Source organism: Excalfactoria chinensis, chromosome 27 (assembly GCF_039878825.1).
Source record: "Excalfactoria chinensis isolate bCotChi1 chromosome 27, bCotChi1.hap2, whole genome shotgun sequence".
NCBI classification, from domain to species: Eukaryota; Metazoa; Chordata; class Aves; order Galliformes; family Phasianidae; genus Excalfactoria; species Excalfactoria chinensis.
This window is the reverse complement of record NC_092851.1, coordinates 747,570-770,983: the sequence shown is the minus strand read 5'-3', so window position 1 is coordinate 770,983 and position 23,414 is coordinate 747,570. Positions and strand designations below refer to the sequence as shown.

General features: G+C 57.4%; 4 protein-coding genes across 4 annotated transcripts; all 4 read right to left on the bottom strand.

Moving 5' to 3' along the window:
- Positions 1-4,962: 4,962 nt before the first annotated feature.
- LOC140263097 (class II histocompatibility antigen, B-L beta chain-like) lies at positions 4,963-6,368 on the bottom strand. The gene is made up of 6 exons (XM_072357844.1): positions 6,266-6,368; positions 5,786-6,055; positions 5,418-5,699; positions 5,229-5,339; positions 5,130-5,153; positions 4,963-5,056 (listed from the first exon to the last, which is right to left on the bottom strand). Exons 1-6 carry the CDS (start codon positions 6,366-6,368, stop codon positions 5,043-5,045), a joined length of 804 nt encoding a protein of 267 aa, XP_072213945.1. The 3' UTR covers positions 4,963-5,042.
- Positions 6,369-6,826: 458 nt separating this feature from the next.
- Positions 6,827-9,287, bottom strand: LOC140263120 (uncharacterized). Its single transcript, XM_072357870.1, is given in 9 exon segments — positions 6,827-6,953; positions 7,027-7,142; positions 7,144-7,212; positions 7,214-7,296; positions 7,299-7,347; positions 7,655-7,780; positions 8,385-8,438; positions 8,798-8,922; positions 9,218-9,287. Coding segments are annotated over 9 exon segments (819 nt in total).
- A 3-nt stretch (positions 9,288-9,290) lies between these two features.
- On the bottom strand, positions 9,291-14,108 carry LOC140263010 (class II histocompatibility antigen, B-L beta chain-like). The gene is made up of 6 exons (XM_072357743.1): positions 13,956-14,108; positions 13,541-13,810; positions 13,173-13,454; positions 12,986-13,096; positions 12,883-12,906; positions 9,291-9,415 (listed from the first exon to the last, which is right to left on the bottom strand). Exons 1-6 carry the CDS (start codon positions 14,056-14,058, stop codon positions 9,291-9,293), a joined length of 915 nt encoding a protein of 304 aa, XP_072213844.1. The 5' UTR covers positions 14,059-14,108.
- A 466-nt stretch (positions 14,109-14,574) lies between these two features.
- Positions 14,575-22,454, bottom strand: TAPBP (TAP binding protein). The gene is made up of 8 exons (XM_072357718.1): positions 22,381-22,454; positions 22,073-22,282; positions 21,367-21,606; positions 16,838-17,182; positions 15,786-16,124; positions 14,932-15,021; positions 14,737-14,762; positions 14,575-14,642 (listed from the first exon to the last, which is right to left on the bottom strand). Exons 1-8 carry the CDS (start codon positions 22,409-22,411, stop codon positions 14,631-14,633), a joined length of 1,293 nt encoding a protein of 430 aa, XP_072213819.1. The 5' UTR covers positions 22,412-22,454; the 3' UTR covers positions 14,575-14,630.
- Between the last annotated feature and the right edge of the window lie 960 nt (positions 22,455-23,414).

Below are 23,414 nucleotides of genomic sequence, written 5' to 3'. Positions count from 1 at the left end.
TGAACTTCACCTGGGGGAGAGTGATGTAGCAGTCGAGAGCTTGTGGGTGAGAATCAAGGGCCAGGCTGGTAAGGGGGACACTGTTGTGGGTGTGTTCTACAGGCCTCCTGATCAGGAGGAGGAGGTTGATGAGGCCTTCCGTAACCAACTGGAAGTAGCATCACACTCCCGGGTGCTGGTACTTATGGGGGACTTCAATTATCCAGATATTTGCTGGACAACCAACATGGCCAGGCATGCGCAGTCCAGACAATTCTTGCAGTGCATTGAAGATAACTTTCTAATGCAGACGGTCGAGGTACCAACGCGGGGCGGGGTGCTGCTGGACCTTATTCTCACCAACAAGGAAGGACTCATTAAGGAAGTAAAAGTTGGAGGTAACTTGGGTTGTAGCGACCATGAGATGGTGGAGTTTGAGATCCTGAGCAGAGGAAGCAAAACAAAAAGTAGGATTGCTACCCTGGACTTCAGGAGAGCCAACTTTGATCTCCTCCGGGACTTACTTGGGGCCATCCCGTGGGCCAGGGTGCTAGAAGGCAAGGGGGCCTGTGAGAGCTGGCTAGCATTCAAACGGCTCCTCTTCCAGGCTCAGGATCGGTGCGTCCCTGTAACTAAGAAGTCGGGAAAAGGTGCCAGGAGACCTGCGTGGATGAGTAAGGAACTCATGTGCAAGCTCCACAGAAAGAAGAAAGTACACGATATGTGGAAAAAGGGTCTGACCACTTGGGAACAATATAAGAATGTAGTCAGGGACTGCCGAGATGCGACCAGGAAGGCTAAAGCCCACCTGGAGCTGAATCTAGCTAAGGAGATAAAGGATAATAAAAAAGGCCTTTTTAAGATCATTAACAGCAAAAGGAAGGCTAGGGAGAATGTGGGCCCCATACTAAGTGAGGGGGGTGTTCTGGTAACGGGGGATGCTGAGAAGGCAGAAATACTGAACACCTTCTTTGCCTCTGTCTTTAGTGAAAGGGCTCTCCCGCAGGAATCCCAGACCCCGGTGGTTGATGAGAGAATCTGGGGAATGGGAGATTTCCCTTTAGTCAGGGAAGAGGTGGTCCATGAGTGCTTAGGAAACATTAATGTCCATAAATCCATGGGACCTGATGGGGTGCACCCGCGGGTGCTGAGAGAGCTGGCGGAGGTTATTGCTAAGCCGCTCTCTGTAATTTTTCAGAGGTCTTGCAGAACTGGGGAGGTGCCTGAAGACTGAAGGATGGCCAGTGTCACCCCAGTCTTCAAAAAGGGCAAGAAGGATGACCCGGGTAATTATAGGCCAGTCAGCCTCACCTCTGTCCCAGGGAAGGTGATGGAACAGCTTGTGCTGGATGCCACCGCCAGGCAACTGGGAGAAAAGGAGGTTATCAGGAGTACTCAGCATGGGTTCACCAAGGGGAGGTCGTGCTCGACCAACCTGGTGGCCTTTTATGAAGATGTCACTAGCTGGGTGGACGGGGGGAGAGCGGTAGATGTAGTCTACCTTGATTTCAGTAAGGCTTTTGATACGGTCCCCCATGACATCCTTATAACAAAGCTGAGGAAGTATGGGATAGATGAGTGGACGGTGAAGTGGATCGAGAATTGGCTGACTGGCAGAGTGCAGAGGGTTGTCGTTGGCGGTGCGGTGTCCGGCTGGAGGCCTGTGACTAGTGGTGTCCCCCAGGGGTCTGTGCTGGGTCCGGTCTTGTTCAACATCTTCATCAACGACCTTGATGAGGGGATAGTGACCACCCTCAGCAAGTTTGCTGGTGACACGAAGTTGGGAGGATTGGCTGACACACCTGAAGGCTGTGCGGCCATTCAGAGAGACCTGGACAGGCTGGAGAGCTGGGCAGTAAGAAATTGGATGAGGTTTAACATAAGCAAGTGTAGAGTCTTGCACCTAGGTAGAAATAATTGCATGCACCAGTACAGGTTGGGGGAAGACCTGCTGGAGAGGAGCTCTGCTGAGAGGGACCTGGGCATCCTGGTGGATGACAGGTTGGCCATGAGCCAGCAGTGTGCCCTTGTAGCCAAAAAGGCCAATGGCATACTGGGGTGCATTAAAAAGAGCGTAGCCAGCAGGTCAAGGGAGGTGATCCTCCCCCTCTACTCTGCCCTGGTGAGGCCTCATCTGGAATATTGTGTCCAGTTCTGGGCTCCCCAGTACAAAAAAGACAGGGATCTCTTGGAAAGAGTCCAGCGGAGGGCCACAAAGATGGTGAAGGGCCTGGAGCATCTCCCCTATGAGGAGAGACTTAGGGAACTGGGCCTGTTTAGCCTTGAGAAAAGAAGGCTGAGAGGGGACTTGATCCAGTTTTATAAATACCTGAGGTGTGGGAGCCATAGTGGTGAGGCTGGTCTCTTTTCAGTAGTGCGTGGGGACAGGACTAGGGGCAATGGGCTGAAACTTCAGCATAGGAAGTTCCGCACGAATGTGCGCAAGAACTTCTTTACGGTGAGGGTGACGGAGCACTGGAACAGGCTGCCCAGGGAGGTGGTGGAGTCTCCTTCTCTGGAGATATTCAAGACCCGCCTGGACGCCTACCTGTGCAACGTGGTGTAGGGAGCTGCTTTGGCAGGGGGGTTGGACTCTATGATCTCTAGAGGTCCCTTCCAACTCCTATAATTCTGTGATTCTGTGATTCTGTGTGATTCTGTAACCTGGAATCTAGAGGATTTCATTGTTCCGAATAGGAAAAAGAGGCCGCCTCAAGTGTCTCGGGCCTCGATGCCTGAGACATCAGAGGTAAAAGATTTGAGTCTGGCCCAATTCATGGCGTGATGAGGGATGTCAGTGCCCCTAGGACATGAACATCTAATTCAGCTGGGAGGGTAGGATCAGATATACCCAATGCCTGAGCTTGTTTGTTGTGGAATCTCCTTCTCTGGAGATATTCAAGTCCCGCTTGGATGCCTACCTGTGCGACGTGGTGTAGGGAACCTGCTTTGGCAGGGGGGTTGGAATCGATGATCTCTAGAGGTCCCTTCCAACCCCTACAATTCTGTAATTCGGTGATGATGACACGAAGCTGGGAGGATTGGCTGACACGCCTGAAGGCTGTGCAGCCATTCAGAGAGACCTGGACAGACTGGAGAGCTGGGCAGTAAGAAACCGGATGAGGTTTAACATAAGCAAGTGTAGAGTCTTGCATCTCGGTAGAAATAATTGCATACACCAGTACAGGTTGGGGGAAGACCTGCTGGAGAGGAGCTCTGCTGAGAGGGACCTGGGCGTCCTGGTGGACGACAGGTTGGCCATGAGCCAGCAGTGTGCCCTTGTAGCCAAAAAGGCCAATGGCATTCTGGGGTGCATTAAAAAGAGCGTAGCCAGCAGGTCAAGGGAGGTGATCCTCCCCCTCTACTCTGCCCTGGTGAGGCCTCATCTGGAATACTGTGTCCAGTTCTGGGCTCCCCAGTACAAAAAAGACAGGGATCTCTTGGAAAGAGTCCAGCGGAGGGCCACAAAGATGGTGAAGGGCCTGGACCATCTCCCCTACGAGGAGAGACTTAGGGAACTGGGTCTGTTTAGCCTTGAGAAAAGAAGGCTGAGAGGGGACTTGATCCAGGTTTATAAATACCTGAGGTGTGGGAGCTATAGTGGCGAGGCTGGTCTCTTTTCAGTAGTGCGTGGGGACAGGACTAGGGGAAATGGGCTGAAACTTCAGCATAGGAAGTTCCGCACGAATGTGCGCAAGAACTTCTTTACAGTGAGGGTGACGGAGCACTGGAACAGGCTGCCCAGGGAGGTGGTGGAGTCTCCTTCTCTGGAGATATTCAAGACTCGCCTGGACGCCTACCTGTGCGACGTGGTGTAGGGAGCCTGCTTTGGCAGGGGGGTTGGACTCGATGATCTCTAGAGGTCCCTTCCAACCCCTATAATTCTGTGATTCTGTGATTCTGTGATGATGAGCTTCGGTAAAGGATTGGGTGATTTCAAGCACGGAGATCATTGGTTGAAAGGGTTCTGCAGGCAATGGAACATCCCAAAGCATCCCACGATCTGTTCCCTCTCTTTGCAGAGCTTCGCAATGAGACACAAAGGCAGCTCCCCCCACTGGGTTGGCCTCACACGGGAAGGCCAAGAGCATCCATGGCAATGGCTGAACCGCTCTCCTTCCTCTCACCCGTGAGTTCCCATCCTTGTCTTGGAAGATGCAGCTTTTCCAGCCCTCAAATGTCCATTTCTGAGCCTCGGCAGCATTTCTGGTGCTGCTTTATGGGGTGAGGAGATGTGGGGAAGGCGCTTTGCACCGCTTTGAGTCCTAGAAGTTCATTCAGCAGCAGAAGTGGGGCAGGAAGAAGAGATTCCTGTTGACTTAATGGTTTTCTGTTTGGTTTCAGCACTGCGATTCCCCACCAGCTGAGCTCTGTCTGTGTGTGTCTGTCTGTCCATCCCTGCAGGTTCCAGGTGCAAGGCAATGGTCCCTGTGCATACCTGGGGGACGCCGGGCTCAGCTCCTCCCACTGCAGCCAGCGCAGGAATTGGGTTTGCACCAAACCCGCCTTGCAAAACACGAGCACGAAGAACTTGTGCATCAGCACCTGAGCTGCTCCCGGAGCCCAACACGCCGCGCAAGAAGGAAGAAACGAAGGCAAAGAGCTCCGCTTGCAGCTGCTCTCGGAAGCAACGGGAGGGCAATACGCTCCTCCAGACCAAGGCCGACAGTGCCGCCTATGGGGCTGCGCGGAACAAAGCAATGCTGTTTGCGCACAGGAAACGCTTATTCTATTCTCTCCACCACTCCTGCGTGTACCACAGAGCAATTCCTTCTGGCCATTTGATGCCATAAAAGAGTATATTTAGTTAAAGGACCCAAACCACCTTCTGGCACTGAACGGAATAGAAGAGCACAGACCGCCCGCTTCCTTCCCCTGCCGACGCACATCAGAAGGTTCCCCTGGATGTGCAGACAACGGGACAGCGTCGGAACGGCTTCTTCTTGGGGAGGGCACGGAGCGGGCGATGCGGCGGAACGGGGGGATGGTGGGGGGGCAACACGAGGGAGAGCCGCGGCCGGGAGTGCGGGGGGTGCCGGTGGAGCGGAACGGCGGAGAAGCAGCTAATTCAGCATCCCTGCGGGGAGACGGGCAGAGCTGAGACCAGCTCGGGGCCGGGAATGGGAGCGGGAATGGGAAATGGACGTTACCTGGAGCGGTGGCCACGGGTTGCCCTGAAACACAGCGAGACGAGGTCAGAGTGGTCCTAACCCCCTCCCCCCTGCTCAGCCCCTTTCCCCAGCGCTCACCTTTCTGACTGCGCAGAAACATGAAGAGCCCCAGCGCCAGGAAGACGAGCCCCAGCACGAAGCCCCCCACGCCCGTCAGCATTTTGCTCCTGCCCGCGTCCGACGGCGGCTCTGCGGGACATAAAAGGGGGCTCAGTGACGGGGGGACGACGCTCCGCTTTCCCCCCCCCCCCAAGGGTTGGGCCTTACCCCAGTGCTGGCTGATGGGTTGCGGCAGGCTGGCGTGCTCCACCCGGCACTCGTAGCTGTCCCCGCGCCGCGGGACGGTCTCCAGCACCACCAGCACCTGGTACGTCCAGTCCCCGTTCTGCATCACGTCCGTGGACACCACGCGCTCCGTCTCCTCCCTCCCGTTCTGGAACCACTTCACCTCGATCTCCGCCGGGTAGAAGCCCGTCACGTAGCACGCCAGCCGGTCGCTCTCGCCCACGGAGCCCGACTGCAGCGCCGAGACCCTCACCTTGGGCTGCACTGCGGGGCACGGCGGCAGCGCTGCGGACCGACCGCCACAGCGCGGCGCCTGCCCGTCCGTCCGCGCTGTGCCCCGCCGCACTCACCGCTCCTCTGCACCGTGATGGGCTCAACCTCCCCGTAGTTGCGCCGGCAGTACGTGTCCACCTCATTCATTCGAAACTCCAGTTCCTCGGTCTGGCTGTTCCAGTCCTCAGCATTCTGCTCTCCCAGCGTTGTATCGGCCACATATTTCCCCACGTCGCTGTCGAAGTGCACGTACTGCTGCCCGTTGTAGATGTACCGCTGCACCGATCTCACCCGCTCGGTGCCGTTGAGGAAGTGGCACTCCGCTATAAAAGCATACTGGAAGAACGCTGCGGGCAGACGGCACGGTCAGGGCTCACAGACGCTCCCCTCCAGACCCCCCGCCCCCTCCCCGTCCCCGCTGCCCCCCAACCACTGCTCTCCCGCCCCCCGCCTTCCATCCCTCCGTTGCCCCGAGAACCGCGCACGGCCAGAAGGGCTCCGGGGGTGTCTCCAGGGGGGGACGCAGCGCCGTCAACGCGTCGCGGCTCCGAGCTCACCCGAGGGCCGCTCCCAGCTCCCAGCGCTCCCAGCTTCGGGAATGGACTGGGCCAGCAGTGCCACCAGCACGGCCACCGCCGCCGGGACAAGCCCGCTCCCCATGGCTGCTGCCGCCCGACGATGGGGGACCCGGCACCCTACGCCAGCACCCAGCCCGGGGCCGGGCAAGAAGGGCCAATAAGGGGAGGCGTCGCGGGGAGGCTTCACCCGTCTCCAGGCAGAGCTGGGCTCAGCGGTAGTTCCTGACACTCTTTCACCGTCCCACCATCCCATGGGAAATGAAGCAGAGTGGGAACGGGCCAAACAGATGCATTCTGCGTGAACAGCAAGCCATGATTTATTCATTCATGTATTCATTTTGGCAAGAAATAACACTGGATGATGAGCCGATTGCATGAGCGCATACAGTGATGTCCCCCCGTGTGCCCGGGCAGTGCTGGGCTTTGCACGCCCCAAACTCCTTCCAGAGCCGTATTGCAGAGCTTCACCCCAATGCTTGGGGCTTTTGGGGTGGGCATACAGCAGGGGGAGGGGCTGCGTTCCCCTCCATCTCCTACACATTATGGCTGGAGACGTCGAGGTTCTTTCTGGCAGACCCACTCGTGTTCACCGTTACACTCATCCTCCTCCACTTGGCTGTTCTTGAAGGTCCCGCAGTGATTCTCCACCACGGGAAGGTGACCAAAGCTGCCAAAGAAGCCTGTTGGCACCCAAAACACCCGCCTTGAAGGAGGCAGGCAATGCTTGCACAAACACTCACTCTGTGCTGTTGAAGGACGACTTGTCCACCCATTGCCATTCATTGCCGGACACTTGTAATCCAATCCACACCGGCTGATTCCCCACACCTGCCATTTCCTTCAGCTCCTCCTGTAAAAATGGCACCAAAATCCTTCTGCAAGGGGCTGCTGGGGTGCAGGGCCACCAAGTCTGCCTTGTTGGACCCCCAGCAGATGGGATGCAGACAGCAGCCATGCTTGGAATGCTGCCTGGCTCTCATGTAGCTCAATGGGTGGGAATGGCTTCAATCAAAGATGGTGGCACCGCTGTGACCACCTGAGCTCTGCTTCCATCCTTCATCCTGTTGGAAGGGTGGGAAGGGGACACAACCCCCATGTGCCCACCCCGAACCTCAACCCTGATGCTCTTATACAGTAACGAGCCCAACCCCAATGAGCCTGACCCACAACCCCATGTGCCTACTGCCATGTGCTGACCCCTCACCCTAAAGGCCATCATCCAGAGCACAACCCCTCTGCTGATGCTTCAGCCCCATTTGGGTTTGGAAACACTGACCCTCCTGCTGACACCCAGTCATTCCAGAGCACTTTTCTCCCACCAAACCCACACCTTTTCAGGTCCCTTCCAGTTCCCTGCTCTATGCTGACCTTTTCTGCCACGTTCCGGAGCACCACCAGCTGAGACTGCTGATATTCACACTCCTTTTGAGCTCGTGTCCAGATCCCCTTTGCCATGGAAAGCCCGTAGCATCGGTCCCCTACAAGCCTCCAGAACTGGGGGCAGAGCAGGCAGGCAGCAGGGGCTGGAGAGAAAGAGCCGTCAGCATCTGCAGGTGGGAGAAATCCCAGCCAGGAGGATTGCCTTGGCAAGGCCATTACCTGCAGAGCTGTTCCATGTCTGCTGGCAGAAGTACTGCTCAATGGAGCTCTTCTCACTCAGCTCCATCCCATTCCTCCCGCTGGGCTCAGGGCAGTGCAGGGCAGCGCTTGGAGGTGGGGATGTTTGCTGAAAGACTTTGGGGCACAAAGTGGGCTGAGACGTGGCCCTATGGGGACAAGCCCCTGGAAAGCAAGCAGGGTTGGCCTTGGATCCTACAGCTCTTGTGCAAACCCTTTCTGGTTCTGGTTGCATCAAATCAATTCAGCCATATAAAATCACATATAAGCAATGCTTTTATCGCCCACCCAGGTTTAAGCTCGGGGTGTTTCTCTCATTGAGTGCTGCTTTGGGATTACTGGGTGATCACCCCAACCCCATTGCAAAGCCCCAACCCGGCTTTGGGCAGCAAGAAGGTATTTTCTGCTCAGAAGAGCTTTGGTTTCCTGTGCAGCGGATGTGGTTGGGATCTGGTCACTCACCCCACACGCTGAGCCCCACCAGCAGCAGCAGCAGCAGCAGCAGCTCCAGCATGCAGGCTTTCAGGAAGATTTGGTGCCAGTGGGGGCACACGGTAGGACCTGGAGGAGTCCAACAGTGTGAAAAATGACATTTGGTTCTTAATAAACCATATTTCTAAGTCATTAATAATGATTTCCATGTCTAATCTCTTTAAATACCCTCTATGTTGGCAGAGAAGTTGATGGTTGCTTTGTTTCCTCCACAATTTTGTGCTCCCAGACCCTTCCCATTGGTTCCCAGGCTGTGTATAAGCAGAACATGATGGCTGCAGTTCTTGATTCCTCCAGTTCTGGGCTTCCCAGACCCTGCCCAGTGGCTCCCAGTAGTTCCCAATGGGGAAGGAGGTGGTGCAGAGGGCTGACAGCAGCAGGCAGCACGGGATGGGCTCCCATTGGAGATGGGTTGGACACAGGGACATCACCTCCATGGGTGGTTTTGGAGGTGGGGAAGGCCCTGCAGGTCCCATAGAGCACGGGGTGGAAGCTCAGCAGCCCCCAGGCCTTGTGAAACCAGCCAGCTGTGGGGCAGCTGGTGGCTGGCAGGACTGGCATCTCCGCAGCCCTCGTGCCACATGGATCCAGGATGCCTTTGCCACCATCTCATGCATCGTCCTCCATTTGCTCACATTGGCTTTCCCGATTTGGGCTGATTTTGGCCCCAAACCATCACACCTCTGGCCATTCCCAGGCTTCATTCAACCCCAGCCCTTCTTTTTCTCCCCTACACCAGCCACTATCAACCCGCAACCCAAAGAACAAGAGCCCAAACCCAGCCTGCAATGAGCACCCACCACACATAGAACCCCGTACCGCACTGCCGCTGAGCAGGAGACCAACAGCCCATAGGATGCCTTGAATCAGCGCTCATCATTTCCTCATCCATGGCTCAGAAGTTCACCACAACAGCCCCAAAATGACAAAGTCCCGCAGCAACTTCTTGCTTGGTGACCAACCCGCCTGCGTCCACTGCCAGGAAATGGCGTTGGCTGCACTTGGTCGTCTTGGTTTTGCCTTCAGATCACAACAGAAGCAGACACCAACACAACCAATAGGGGTAGATGCAGCCCTGCAGCCTTTCCCTTTGGGGCACCACGGCCCATGGCTCATCTTGCAGCTCTCTGAGGGATGGAAAAACCTCTGGGTTCAGCAGTGGCAATGAGCATTGTGATGCTGAACAGTGGGGTAAGCAGCAAGGATCTGGGAAATCACTGCTAATAAACACCTAAATGTACCCATAAGAAATTAAAGACCCCACGTTGGGATAGTTTAGGGCTCAGAGTGTATTGGCTGCTAATCAGGGTGGAGGGAGGAAGGCGATATGTGCTGATTCTCCCCCAGCCTGTGGCTCGGCAGCTTGAATAGTGGAAGGGATGGGTTTGATTTGGATTGGGCAATCCCATCCCTTGCCAATGGAAGAAAGGATGGAGATGGAGGTGGGTTTTGCATGGGGTCTATGGGAAGAAGGGCTGCAAAGGAGAGCTGAGCAGCTGCTTTGCAGGCAGGCAGGAGCCACTGGTTGTGAGGGAGGGAAAAGTGATGTGTGAGGGGATGCAAAGTGTGCTGTGAGCTGGAAGAAGTGTGCAACACGGGGGTGAGAAGCATGAAGAAAGGCAGCAGAAAGGAGTGATTTCCCAGCAGGGAAAGGAGGGGAAGCTGCTTCCTGATGCTGGCAGCAAAACTGCTGCGTCCTGCATGGGAACTCTGCTGCTGGGCATCTCCCCTCACCCCTTCCCCATCTGCCCTGCTGCCTTTTAATGGAAATCCCCCTTGAAAAAGCCCATTTTGTGACCATTTATTTTTACATCCAGCATCAAACAGACACAGGCAATGGGTGGGGGTCAGCAGGGAGGATTTGGGGTTCTATCTTTTTGCTTGAGCCTGGCTTTGAGTCAATGGGGATAATCCCATTGCAAGGAGAGGGGGGTGTTTAACTGCAGGGGGTAACAATGAGTGGCAATGGGAGGTGATGTGATTGCATGGGGGGAGGTGGGGGGAGGGAAGCTCTGTTTTTCCCCATAGACTGGGGCTGATGTGGCTGTTCTTGTTGTTTATTTATGGGGGGAGGATTCTAGGGGAGGGTTTATCCATATATTACACTGTATTTACATTCAGGTCTCTCTCCTTGCCTATCCCTGGCAATGCTGGCACTTCTCCTTGCTGTCTTCTGCATGACCATCATGGCCACCGAGGGAGGAATTGCGTTTCCTTTCAGTCACTGCAATGAGTTTTAGCACCCAGCAAAGGATCCTTAATGGGTCTCTGCTTGTGGGGCGCTGCTGATGGGGGGAAGATTTTGCTTTGCAGGTGAAGTGGAAGAACCAGAATGGAAGAAATGAGGGAATATCCCAACTCTGGGGGCACAGAACGGAGCAGGAGGGAAGGTAACAGCAGAGCCATGCCCTGAACACACCTCTTTGGTATTATTGTCATTATTACTACTTGCTATTCCACAATGGTTTTGTTGTCATTAAGGAGCCCTATGGAGGATCATCTGTGCCCACACAACCACATACAAGGAGCTGTGCCCTATAAGTGTAGGGCATCGCAGTGGGCAGGAAAACCTTCCTCCACAAGACCAACCCCATCTCTGGGGCTTCTTTGCAACCGTCCTTGCCCAAAATTGGATTATTTATGGGGATAAAATGAGCATTTTCTCACTGGTTGTCCAAGAAGCAAGAGATGCTGGCAAGAATCTCACCAAGCCCAGAGGTCTGGAGGACCAAAAGAACTCTTTTCTCACCCATTCAGAACTGAGAACTCCACCTGAGGGCACTTTGAGGCTGGAAATCCTTTAAACCAGCCATTCTGAAGGCGCAACTGCTGCCATTTCTCATCCCTTTGGCTCTGTCCATGGCAGTGCAGGCATTCCAGCCCCATCCCCAGCCCTGTGCTCAGTGTCCCTTCGACTGGATTGGATTCAGAGGAAAGTGCTACCGCTTCTCAGAGGATGAAAGCAATTGGACTTCCAGCCACAACAACTGCTCTGCTCTTGGGGCTTCCTTGGCTGTGTTGGACAGCGCTGAGGACTTGGTGAGGGGGACACAAAAGAGCCACCAATGGATCTTGGCCTCTTGAGGGCTTCTTGGCTGCTCTGTCAGGGTTTCCTTTCTGATGTTGGGCTGAGGAGGTGGATGGTGGTTGCCTTGAGGGTAGGTTGGGTCCACTGCTCCAAATTCAAGGGGAAAAAGGATAAGTCTTGCTATAAAACTATCAAGTAGCCACTCTGCCTTAATGATGATGAGCTTTGGTAATGGATTGGGCGATTTCAAGCACTGAGATCATTGGTTGAAAGGGTTCTGCAGGCAATGGAACATCCCAAAGCATCCCACGATCTGTTCCCTCTCTTTGCAGAGCTTTGCAATGAGACACAAAGGCAGCTCCCCCCACTGGGTTGGCCTCACACGGGAAGGCCAAGAGCATCCATGGCAATGGCTGAACCGCTCTCCTTCCTCTCACCCGTGAGTTCCCATCTTTGTCTTGGAAGCTGCAGCTTTTCCAGCCCTCAAATGTCCATTTCTGAGCCTCGGGAGCATTTCTGGTGCTGCTTTATGGGGTGAGGAGATGTGGGGAAGGCGCTTTGCACCGCTTTGAGTCCTAGAAGTTCATTCAGCAGCAGAAGTGGGGCAGGAAGAAGAGATTCCTCTTGACTTAATGGTTTTCTGTTTGGTTTCAGCACTGCGATTCCCCACCAGCTGAGCTCTGTCTGTGTGTGTCTGTCTGTCCATCCCTGCAGGTTCCAGGTGCAAGGCGATGGTCCCTGTGCATACCTGGGGGACGCCGGGCTCAGCTCCTCCCACTGCAGCCAGCGCAGGAATTGGGTTTGCACCAAACCCGCCTTGCAAAACACGAGCAAGAAGAAGTTGTGCATCAGCACCTGAGCTGCTCCCGGAGCCCAACACGCCGTGCAAGAAGGAAGAAACGAAGGCAAAGAGCTCCGCTTGCAGCTGCTCTCGGAAGCAACGGGAGGGCAATGCGCTCCTCCAGACCAAGGCCGACAGTGCCGCCTATGGGGCTGCGCGGAACAAAGCAATGCTGTTTGAGCACAGGAAACGCTTCTTCGATGCTCTCCGACACTCCTACGTGTACAACAGACCAATTCCTTCTGGTCATTTGGTGCAATTAAAGAGTATATGTGGTTAAAGGACCCAAACCACCTTCCGGTACTGAACGGAATAGAAGAGCACAGACCGCCCGCTTCCTTCCCCTGCCGTCGCACAACAGAAGGTCCCCATGGATGTGCAGACAACGGGACAGCGTCGGAGCGGGTTCTTCTTGGGGAGGGCACGGAGCGGGCGATGCGGCGGAACGGAGGGAGGGTGTGGGGCAACACGAGGGAGAGCCGCGGCCGGGAGTGCGGGGGGTGCCGGTGGAGCGTCTCGGCGGAGCAGCAGCTAATTCAGCATCCCTGCGGGGAGACGGGCAGAGCTGAGCCCAGCTCGGGGCCGGGAACGGGAAGGGGAATAGGAACGGTACGTTACCTGGAGCGACAGCCACGGGTTGCCCTGAAACATAGAGAGACGAGGTCAGCAGGACTGCAGTCCCATCCCCCCTCCCTGCTCAGCCCCGCTCCCCAGCGCTCACCTTTCTGACTGCGCAGAAACATGAAGAGCCCCAGCGCCAGGAAGACGAGCCCCAGCACGAAGCCCCCCACGCCCGTCAGCATTTTGCTCCTGCCCGCGTCCGACGGCGGCTCTGCGGGGACGAAGGCGGGGGCTCAGCGCCGGAGGGCGACGCTCCGCCCTTCCCCCCCGCTAGGGTCGGGCCTTACCCCAGTGCTGGCTGATGGGTTGCGGCAGGCTGGCGTGCTCCACCCGGCACTCGTAGCTGTCCCCGCGCCGCGGGACGGTCTCCAGCACCACCAGCACCTGGTACGTCCAGTCCCCGTTCTGCATCACGTCCGTGGACACCACGCGCTCCGTCTCCTCCCTCCCGTTCTGGAACCACTTCACCTCGATCTCCGCCGGGTAGAAGCCCGTCACGTAGCACGCCAGCCGGTCGCTCTCGCCCAGGGAGCCCGACTGCAGCGCCGAGACCCTCACCTTGGGCTGCACTGCGGGGCACGGCGGCAGCGCTGCGGACCGACCGCCACAGCGCGGCGCCTGCCCGTCCGTCCGCGCTGTGCCCCGCCGCACTCACCGCTCCTCTGCACCGTGAAGGGCTCCAGAATCTCGTAGTTGTGCCGGCAGAGCCTGTCCACTGCACCCCGTTCATCCTCCAGAATATCGGGGTCGCTATTCCATATTTCAGCCTGACTCTCTCCCAGCGTTGTATCGGCCACATATTTCCCCACGTCGCTGTCGAAGTGCGCGAACTGCTGCCCGTTGTAGATGTACCGCTGCACCGATCTCACCCGCTGGGTGCCGTTGAGGAAGTGGCACTCCGATATAAAAGAATACTGGAAGAACGCTGCGGGCAGACGGCACGGTCAGGGCTCACAGACGCTCCCCTCCAGACCCCCCGCCCCCTCCCCGTCCCCGCTGCCCCCCAACCACTGCTCTCCCGCCCCCCGCCCTCCATCCCTCCGGAGCCCCGAGCGCGGCTCCGAGCTCACCCGAGGGCCGCTCCCAGCTCCCAGCGCTCCCAGCTTCGGGAATGGACTGGGCCAGCAGTGCCACCAGCACGGCCACCGCCGCCGGGATGCGCCCGCTCCCCATGGCTGCTGCCGCCCGACGATGGGGGACCCGGCACCACGCTCCAGCAGCGACCCCGGAGCCGGGCTGGGTGGGCCAATGAGGGGCGACTTCGGGGGGAGGCGTCACCCGTCTCCAGGCAGAGTTGGGCTCAGCGAGGCTCCCTCTGACACTGCCCCGGTCCCATCGTCACACGGGGGTCCCCACGGCCCTCGTCCCACCCGATGTTCCCCCCACGATATCACCACGGTTATTCAGTGTTCAACCCACTTTATGGCTGTGGTCGCCCAATGGTCTCTCCATAATGATGCCACTTTGTCACCCCATTCTCATCCCATACTCTCTCTTTTTGTCACCCAATTTAATCCCACTGTCACCCAGATGTCCCCAAGTGTTGTCACCCTGTTGTCCCCTGCACCACTCAGCTGCCTCACCAACCCAAATCTCCCTCCCAGTGCTCCCAGTTTGCCTCCAGTTCCCTCCCTTCCCCCCCCCCCCCCAGTCTGGTTTGTGGGGACACATGGAGACAAGAGAGCACTTTGGGGTGAAAACCCCTTTATTATCTGGAGCTGAGGTACTGAGAGCTGGAGTGGAGGTCACTGTGATTTCTGCAAGACATGAAGGGTTGGGGGTGGGTGGTGAGTTTTGGGGTTCTTTGAGGTGTTTTGGGGGGTATTTGGGGTTTCTTGATGGGGATGTTACCTTGGTTTCCTCTTTGGGTCGTGCAGCTGAGGGGAGAGAAAGAGTGAGTGAATGGGGATGTGGGGACATGGGGGGACATGGAGACACAGGATATTGGGACATAGTAACTTTGTTCATGGGGACATGGGGTCATAGGGCCATAGGGATATTGGGTGTGAGGATGTGGGAGCACTGGGAGCTGGGAACAGCACTCACCTGTAGGGTAGAGCCAACGGATGAGGCCACAGAGGATAAAAGCCACCAAGAAGAGCCCCGTGATGTCCTCCAGGTGCAGCCCCTCGGTGCCTGTGGGGACAATGACAGCCCTAAGCATGGTGGCACCACCTTGGGTGGGGTCTCCAACCCTGGGGCTGGGGTCCTTTGGTGTCCCCAACCCAAATCCATGATATCTGGTTGGCCCAAGCCATCCTCCTGATGTCCCTTAGAACCTCCTAACGACAACCCCAATGTCTCTTGGTGTCCCCAGCCTCAGTTCCAGTGTCCCTTGGTGTCCCCAGCCATGATCTCAATGTCCCTTAGACCCTCCTAACCATGGTCCCAGTGTCCCTTGATGTCCCCAACCTCAGTTCCAGTGTCCCTAGATGACCCCAACCATGATCCCAGTGTCCCTTAGACCCTCTCAACCACGGTCCCTATGTCTCTTGGTGTCCCCAACCTCAGTTCCAATGTCCCTTGGTGTCTCCAACCATGATCCCAATGTCCCTTAGACCCTCCTAACCATGGTCCCAAGATCTCTTGATGTCCCCAGCCTCAGCTCCAGTGTCCCTTGGTGTCCCCAACCATGATCCCAATGTCCCTTAGACCCTTCTAACCACGGTCCCTATGTCTCTTGGTGTCCCCAACCTCAGTTCCAGTGTCCCTAGATGACCCCAACCATGATCCCAATGTCCCTTAGACCCTCTTAACCATGGTCCCACTATCTCTTGGTGTCCCCAACCTCAGTCCCAGTGTCCCTTGGTGTCCCCAACCATGATCCCAATGCCTCTTAGACCCTCCTAACCACAATCCCACCACCCCAATACCTCCAATATCCCCACATCCCCCCTCACCAGCCAGGAGGAGTCGGACGGAGGCTCGCATTGGTTTGGCCAGTGCACTGTGGGTGACAACACAGCTGTAGACGTCCCCATGGTGTTGGGGACCTGCAGGGATCAGCCGTGCTGTTGCTGTCCTGCTGTAGGTTCCATCAGCAGCCCGGCGATGACTTGAAGTCCAGCTGTCCATCACGGAGCCCCCTGTTGATCGTGATGGCCCCGACTTCCCTGCGCGGCGCTGCCACGTCACCGTCACATCCAAGGGGTAGAAGCCAGACACGTGGCAATGCAGCTCTGCTGACGTCCCTGGGGTCACCACCAGGTTCTTTGGGGACAGTGTCACCTTGGGGGGCTCTAGGAGAAACGTGGGGGGACATTGGTCCTATATAGCCAATCCTATAGGGCTCATCCCCCCCTATGATCCTACAGGTGAACTGTGGGATGATGCCAACTCATCCTATAGAAATTATCATCCCATATATCATATCATATCATCATCCTGTAGGATGATATATATATCATCATATCATCCTATAGGACTCACATCCACCCAGTCCCATCCACCCTACAACCCCCATAGGAATACCATCCAGTCTTATCCACCCTATAACCCCCACAGGAATACCACCCAGCCCCATCCACCCTATAGCCCCCATAGGAATACCACTCAGCCCCATCCACCCTACAACCCCCATAGGAATACCACCCAGCCCCATCCACCCTATAGCCCCCATAGGAATGCCACCCAGTCCCATCCACCCGATAACCCCAATAGGAATACCACCCAGCCCCATCCATTCTATAGCCCTCATAGGAATACCACCCAGTCCCATACACCCTATAACCCCCATAGGAACAGAACCCAGCCCCATCCACCCTACAACCCCCATAGGAACAGCACCCAGTCTCATCCACCCTATAACCCTCATAGGAATTCCACCCAGTCCCATCCACCCTATAACCCCCATAAGAACACCACCTGGTCCCATAAGTCCTATATAACCAACATGAATACCACACAGTCACACACACCCCATAGGAACACCACCAGCCCCACATGAACGCACCGAAGACATTGAGCTGCATCACTGTCTGTGCGTGCCCATGGGGCAGGAACACTGAGCAGATATAGGTGCCTTCATCCCCCGGTGATGGCCTTGCCAGGCGCAGTGTCACCGATGTCACCCCGTCCCCATCCCGTGTCCCCAGCAGCAGTTCAGCCCCAGGGGTGGCACGGGGGGCTCGGACGCTGGTGCTGTCATAGGCCAGCAGGACCTGCCCTGCACCCCTGCTTTGGTGACGCCACTCGAGGGCAAAAGGGGATGGAGGGGCAGCGAAGGCGCAGTGAAGGTGGATGGGGGACCCCACACGGCCTTGGAGGGTCGGGGTGTGGGTGAGCACCGCCAGGGACACTGTGGGGACATGAGAAGGTGAGGGGATATGGGGACATTGGGGGGACATGGGGACATGAGGGGACATGGGGAGGTGAGGGGATATGGATATGGGGACACTGGGGGGACATGGGGAGGTGAGGGGATATGGGGACATTGGGGAGACATGGGGAACTGAGGGGACATGGGGATACTAAGGGGACATAGGGACAATGGAGGGACATGGGGACAATGGGGGATATGGGAAGGTGAGGGGACATTGGGACAGGTGAGGACACGGGGATACTAGGGGGACATAGGGACACTGGGGGGACACGGGGAGGTGAGGGGACATGGTGACACTGGGGGATATGGGGAGGTGAGGGGACACAGGGAGGTGAGGGGACATGAAGACATGGGGGGACACGGAGATACTGGGGGGACATGGGGACAATGGGGGGACATGGGAAGGTGAGGGGACATGGGGATGGGAGGGGACATGAGAACACTGGAGGGACATGGGGACATTGGGTGATGTGGAGAGGTGAGGGGACATGGGGACACTGAGGGGACAAGGGGACAATGGGGGGACATAGGGAGGTGAGGGGACATGGAGACATGAGGGGACACGGGGATACTGGGGGGAAATGGGGACAATGAGGGGACATGGGGATACCAGAGGGGCACAGGGACACTGGGGGGACATGGGGACATGAGGGGACATGGGAATACCAGGGGGACATAGGGACAATGGGAGGACATGGGGAGGTGAGGGGACATGGGGATATTGGGGGATATGGGAAGGTGAGGGGACATGGAGACATGAGGGGACACGGGAATACTGGGGGGACACAGGGACAATGGGGGGACATGGGGAGGTGAAGGGACATGGTGACATTGGGGGGACGTGGGGAGACATGGGGATACTGGGGGGACATGGGGGCATTGAGGGATATGGGGAGGTGAGGGGACATTGGGATACCAGGGGGACATAGGGACAATGGGGGGACATGGGGAGGTGAGGGGACATGGAGAAATGAGGGGACACAGGGCATAGGGACATTGGGGGACATGGAGAGTTGAAGGGACACAGGAATACTGGGGGGACATAGGGACAATCAGGGGACATGTGGAGCTGAGGGGACATGGGGACACTGGGGGGACATGGGGACAATGGGGGGACATGGGGACATGAGGGGACATGGGGAACTGAGGGGACATGGGGATACTAAGGGGACATAGGGACAATGGGGGGACATGGGGACAATGGGGGGACATGGGGAAGTGAGGGGACATGGGGATACCAAGGGGACATTGGAACATGGGGGATATGGGGAGGTGGGGGGACATGGGAATGGGAGGGGACATATGAGAACACTGGGGGGACATGGGGACATTGGGTGATGTGGAGAGGTGAGGGGACATGGGGACACTGAGGGGACAAGGGGACAATGGGGGGACATAGGGAGGTGAGGGGACATGGAGACATGAGGGGACACGGGGATACTGGGGGGAAATGGGGACAATGAGGGGACATGGGGATACCAGAGGGGCACAGGGACACTGGGGGGACATGGGGACATGAGGGGACATGGGAATACCAGGGGGACATAGGGACAATGGGAGGACATGGGGAGGTGAGGGGACATGGGGACAGGAGAGGACACGAGGAGCTGAGGGAACATGGGGATACCAGGGGGACATAGGGACAATGGGGGGACATGGGGATATTGGGGGATATGGGAAGGTGAGGGGACATGGAGACATGAGGGGACACGGGAATACTGGGGGGACACAGGGACAATGGGGGGACATGGGGAGGTGAAGGGACATGGTGACATTGGGGGGATGTGGGGAGACATGGGGATACTGGGGGGACATGGGGGCATTGAGGGATATGGGGAGGTGAGGGGACATGGGGACATGAGGGGACATGGGGACAATGGGGGGACATGGGGACATGAGGGGACATGGGGACATTGGGGAGACATGGGGAACTGAGGGGACATGGGGATACTAAGGGGACATAGGGACAATGGAGGGACATGGGGACAATGGGGGGACATGGGGAAGCGAGGGGACATGGGGATACCAAGGGGACATTGGAACATGGGGGATATGGGGAGGTGGGGGGACATGGGGATGGGAAGGGGCATGAGAACACTGGGGGGACATGGGGACATTGGGTGATGTGGAGAGGTGAGGGGACATGGGGACACTGAGGGGACATGGGGACAGGAGGGGACATGGGGACAATGGGGGGACATGGGGAGGTGAGGGGACATAGGGACATCAGGGAGACATGGGGAGCTGAGGGGACATGGGGATACTAGGGGAACATGGGGACAATGGGGGGACATGGGGAGGTGAGGGGACATGGGGACAGAAGAGGACATGGGGACATTGGTTGATGTGGGGAGGTGAGGGGACATGGGGACACTGAGGGGTCATGGGGACAGGAGGGGACATTGAGGGGACATGGGGGAAGTAAGGGGACATGGGGACAATGGGGGACATAGGGAGATGAGAGGACATGGGGACATGAGGGGACACGGGGATACCAGGGGGACATAGGGACAATGGGGGGACATGGGGAGGTGAGGGGACATGGAGATACTAAGGGGACATGGGGAAGTGAGGGGACAAGGGGATACCAGGGGGGCATAGGTACACTGGGGGATATGGAAAGGTGAGGGGACATGGGGACAGGAGAGGACATGGGGACATTGGTTGATGTGGGGAGGTGAGGGGACATGGGGACACTGAGGGGTCATGAGGACAGGAGGGGACATTGTGGGGACATAGTGGAAGTAAGGGGACATGGGGACAATGGGGGACATAGAGAGGTGAGGGGACATGGGGAAATGAGGGGACATGGGGATACCAGGGGGACATAGGGACAATGGGGGGACATGGGGAGGTGAAGGGACACGGAGGTGAGGGGATATGGGGACATGAGGGGACATGCAGATACTGGGGGGATAAAGGGATACTGGGGGGACATGGGGAGGTGAGGGGACATAGGGACACTGGGGGATATGGGGACACTGGGGGGACATGGGGAGCTGAGGGGACATGGGGATGTCAAGGGGACATGGGGAGGTGAGGGGACATGGGATACTAGGGGAACATAGGGACAATGGGGGGAAATGGGGAGGTGAGGGGACATGGGGACACTGGGGGACATAGGGAGGTGAGGGGACATGGAGACATGAGGGGACAAGGGGATACTGGGGGAACATAGGGACAATGGGGGGACATGGGGAGGTGAAGGTACATAGGGACACTGGGGGATATGGGGACACTGGGGGGACATGGGGAGCTGAGGGGACATGGGGATGTCAAGGGGACATGGGGAGGTGAGGGGACATGGGGATACTGGGGGACATAGGGAGATGAGGGGACATGGAGACATGAGGGGACAAGGGGATACCAGGGGGACATAGGGACAATGGGGGGACACAGGGAGGTGAGAGGACATGGGGACATGAGGGGACATGCAGATACTGGGGGGATATAGGGATACTGGGGGGACATGGGGAGGTGAAGGGATATAGGGACACTGGGGGATATGGGGACACTGGGGGAACATGGGGAGCTGAGGGGACATGGGGATGTCAAGGGGACATGGGGAGGTGAGGGGACATGGGGATACTAGGGGGACATAGGGACAATGGGGGGACATGGGGAGGTGAGGGGACATGGGGACACTGGGGGACATAGGGAGGTGAGGGGACATGGAGACATGAGGGGACACGGGGATACCAGGGGGACATAGGGACAATGGGGGGACATGGGGAGGTGAAGGGACATGGGGAGGTGAGGGGACATAGGGACACTGGGGGATATGGGGACACTGGGGGGACATGGGGAGGTGAGGGGACATGGAGATACTAAGGGGACATGGGGAAGTGAGGGGACAAGGGGATACCAGGGGGGCATAGGTACACTGGGGGATATGAAAAGGTGAGGGGACATGGGGACAGGAGAGGACATGGGGACACTGGGTGATGTGGGGAGGTGAGGGGACATGGGGAAATGAGGGGACACGGGGATACCAGGGGGACATAGGGACAATGGGGGGACATGGGGAGTTGAAGGGACATGGGGAGGTGAGGGGACATAGGGACACTGGGGGATATGGGGACATGAGGGGACATGGGGAGGTGAGGGGACATGGGGACACCAGGGGACGGATACCCCAAGTCCCCCCCCCCCCCCCTTACCGGCAGCAGTGATGGTTCCTTCCGTGCTCGTCCCCCCCTGCAGCAGCGCAGTGGCACCGTACTGGGGGGTCCCCACCGCCGCTACCCACCACTGCCCCCCCGCGGTTGGGGGGCTGCGGGCGTCGGGGTGAAGAGAGCGGCTCCATGGACCAGAGCCGGTTTGGGGTTTCGTGGGGTTCAGTTCACAGCTGGGGGGTGTCCGGGGGGGGACCCCGAGTGGGGTCAGAGCTCCCCAGGGGTCTGCGGGGGGGGGGAAAGGAGTGAGAGGGATGAAGGGATGGAGGGGGGGGTGAGGATGGAGGGGGGCGTAATGGGGTCGTTTTGGGGTTAATGGGGACAATGGGGATAGTTTGGGAGATATTGGGGGTTGATGGGGTCTCTGGGGGATATAGGGGGGACATTGGGGATGTTTGGGGGTAATGGGGATATTGGGATTAATGGGACTCTTGGGGATCTTGGGGCGGGGGTGGGGGGGTAATGGGAGTTTTGGGGACATTGGTGCCATTTGGGGGATGATAAGGGACGGTGGGGACCTGGAGGAGCTATAGGGACATTGGGAACGTTGGGATGATGGGGACAGCGGGGGACACAGGGGATATTTTGGGGGGCGATGGGAGTATTATGGGAAGTAAAGGAGATGGGGGCATGGGAGGGGGGGGGGAGGACAAAGGAGGGGCACAAAGGAGGGTCACAGCATCCCACTTACCGCTGACATTGAAGGTGACTTCAGGCTCCGGGCCGGGTTCGGGGGGGGTCTCCGCGTCCCCCCCAAAGCGCAGCAATGCGGGACGGGTATTGGCCCCCCCCGGCAGCGCACCCCCGCGCCCAGCCCCCTCCTGCAGAGCGCACCGCAACGGAGCGGGGGGGGGAGGAGAAGAAGCGGCGTCTTTAACCCTAAATTGCGACCAGCAGAGCCCTGGGGGTGGAGGAGAAGCTCAGCATGGAGAAGGAGGGAGGGAGGCAATTTAAGGGTGGGATATGAGGGGGTCCGGGGGGGGGGGGGTCGGGTCTCACCCGCCAGCAGCAGCCGCAGCCCCGCGGCCATCGCTCTCCTCTGCTTTCGCTTTCGCCTTCGCTGTGGCCACACCTCCCCCTCCCCCGTCACTTCGTCAATATTAATTATAAAAATCCCTGAAAACCATTAAAAAAAGGGGGGTCGGGGGGGTCGGAGAGGGGAAACTCATTTAGAAACGATGGTGGAGAGGGGACGTGGGTGGGATATCCCGGCTTTCCCCACACGCTGACCTAAAGCAGCCACTATCAGCCACCCCAGAGACATGGGTGATGTAAAGATGAGATTCCAGCACATATTCGACCCTTCAGTGCTTGCATGAGGGGGTGTTCGGGGGGGTCTTTGTGATCTGTGGTGGTCTTTGGTGGTCTTCAGAGGTCTTCAGTGGCCTTTGGTGGTCTTTGGTGGTCTTTGGTAGTCCTTGGTGGTCTTTGATGGTCTTTAGTGGCCTTCAGTGATCTTTGGTGGTCTTTGGTGATCTTCGGTGGTCTTTGGTGGTCTTCAGTGGCCTTTCGTGATCTTCAGTGGTCTTCAGTAGTCTTTGGTGGTCTTTAGAGGTCTTCGGTGGCCTTTGGTGGTCTTTAGTGGCCTTTGGGGATCTTTGGTGGTCTTCTGTGGTCTTCGGTGGTCTTTGGTGGTCTTCATAATCCTTCAGTGGCCTTTGGTGATCCTTGGTGGTCTTTGGTGGTCTCCAGAGGTCTTCAGTGGTCTTCGATGATCTTTGGTGGTCTTTGGCCATCTTTGGTGGTCTTTGGTGATCTTTGGTGGCCTTCAGAAGCCTTCAGTGGCCTTTGGTGATCTTCAATGGTCTTTGATAAAGATGAGGAGGAGCACCGCTCCCAGACAGACCCCTTGGGGACACCATTTGTGAGAAAAGGATGACAAAGAGGTGACAGTGGCACGACTATGGAGAGACCACTGGGTGACCACGGGGTGACCAGGGCCATATAGTGAGGTGAAGACTGGATGGCCATGCTGAGATCATGGAGGAACATCGGGTAAGACGAGGTTTGTGGGGACTCCCGTGGGGCGGTGG

What these genes read in the sequence shown, in the direction of transcription:
- LOC140263097 (XM_072357844.1), bottom strand. Translation starts at nt 6,368, where the DNA reads ATGGGGAGCGGGCTTGTCCCGGCGGCGGTGGCCGTGCTGGTGGCACTG. An exon ending in GAGCTGGGAGCGGCCCTCGG is followed by an intron (nt 6,056 to 6,265) that starts GTGAGCTCGGAG and finishes GTCTGCCCGCAG; the next exon opens with CGTTCTTCCAGTATGCTTTT. An exon ending in ACCCATCAGCCAGCACTGGG is followed by an intron (nt 5,340 to 5,417) that starts GTAAGGCCCAAC and finishes TATGTCCCGCAG; the next exon opens with AGCCGCCGTCGGACGCGGGC.
- LOC140263010 (XM_072357743.1), bottom strand. Translation starts at nt 14,058, where the DNA reads ATGGGGAGCGGGCGCATCCCGGCGGCGGTGGCCGTGCTGGTGGCACTG. An exon ending in ACCCATCAGCCAGCACTGGG is followed by an intron (nt 13,097 to 13,172) that starts GTAAGGCCCGAC and finishes TCGTCCCCGCAG; the next exon opens with AGCCGCCGTCGGACGCGGGC. An exon ending in ACCCGTGGCTGTCGCTCCAG is followed by an intron (nt 9,416 to 12,882) that starts GTAACGTACCGT and finishes TGTGATCTGAAG; the next exon opens with GCAAAACCAAGACGACCAAG.
- TAPBP (XM_072357718.1), bottom strand. Translation starts at nt 22,411, where the DNA reads ATGGCCGCGGGGCTGCGGCTGCTGCTGGCGG. An exon ending in AGGAACCATCACTGCTGCCG is followed by an intron (nt 17,183 to 21,366) that starts GTAAGGGGGGGG and finishes ATGTCCCCACAG; the next exon opens with TGTCCCTGGCGGTGCTCACC. An exon ending in CCGTTGGCTCTACCCTACAG is followed by an intron (nt 14,763 to 14,931) that starts GTGAGTGCTGTT and finishes CTCTCCCCTCAG; the next exon opens with CTGCACGACCCAAAGAGGAA.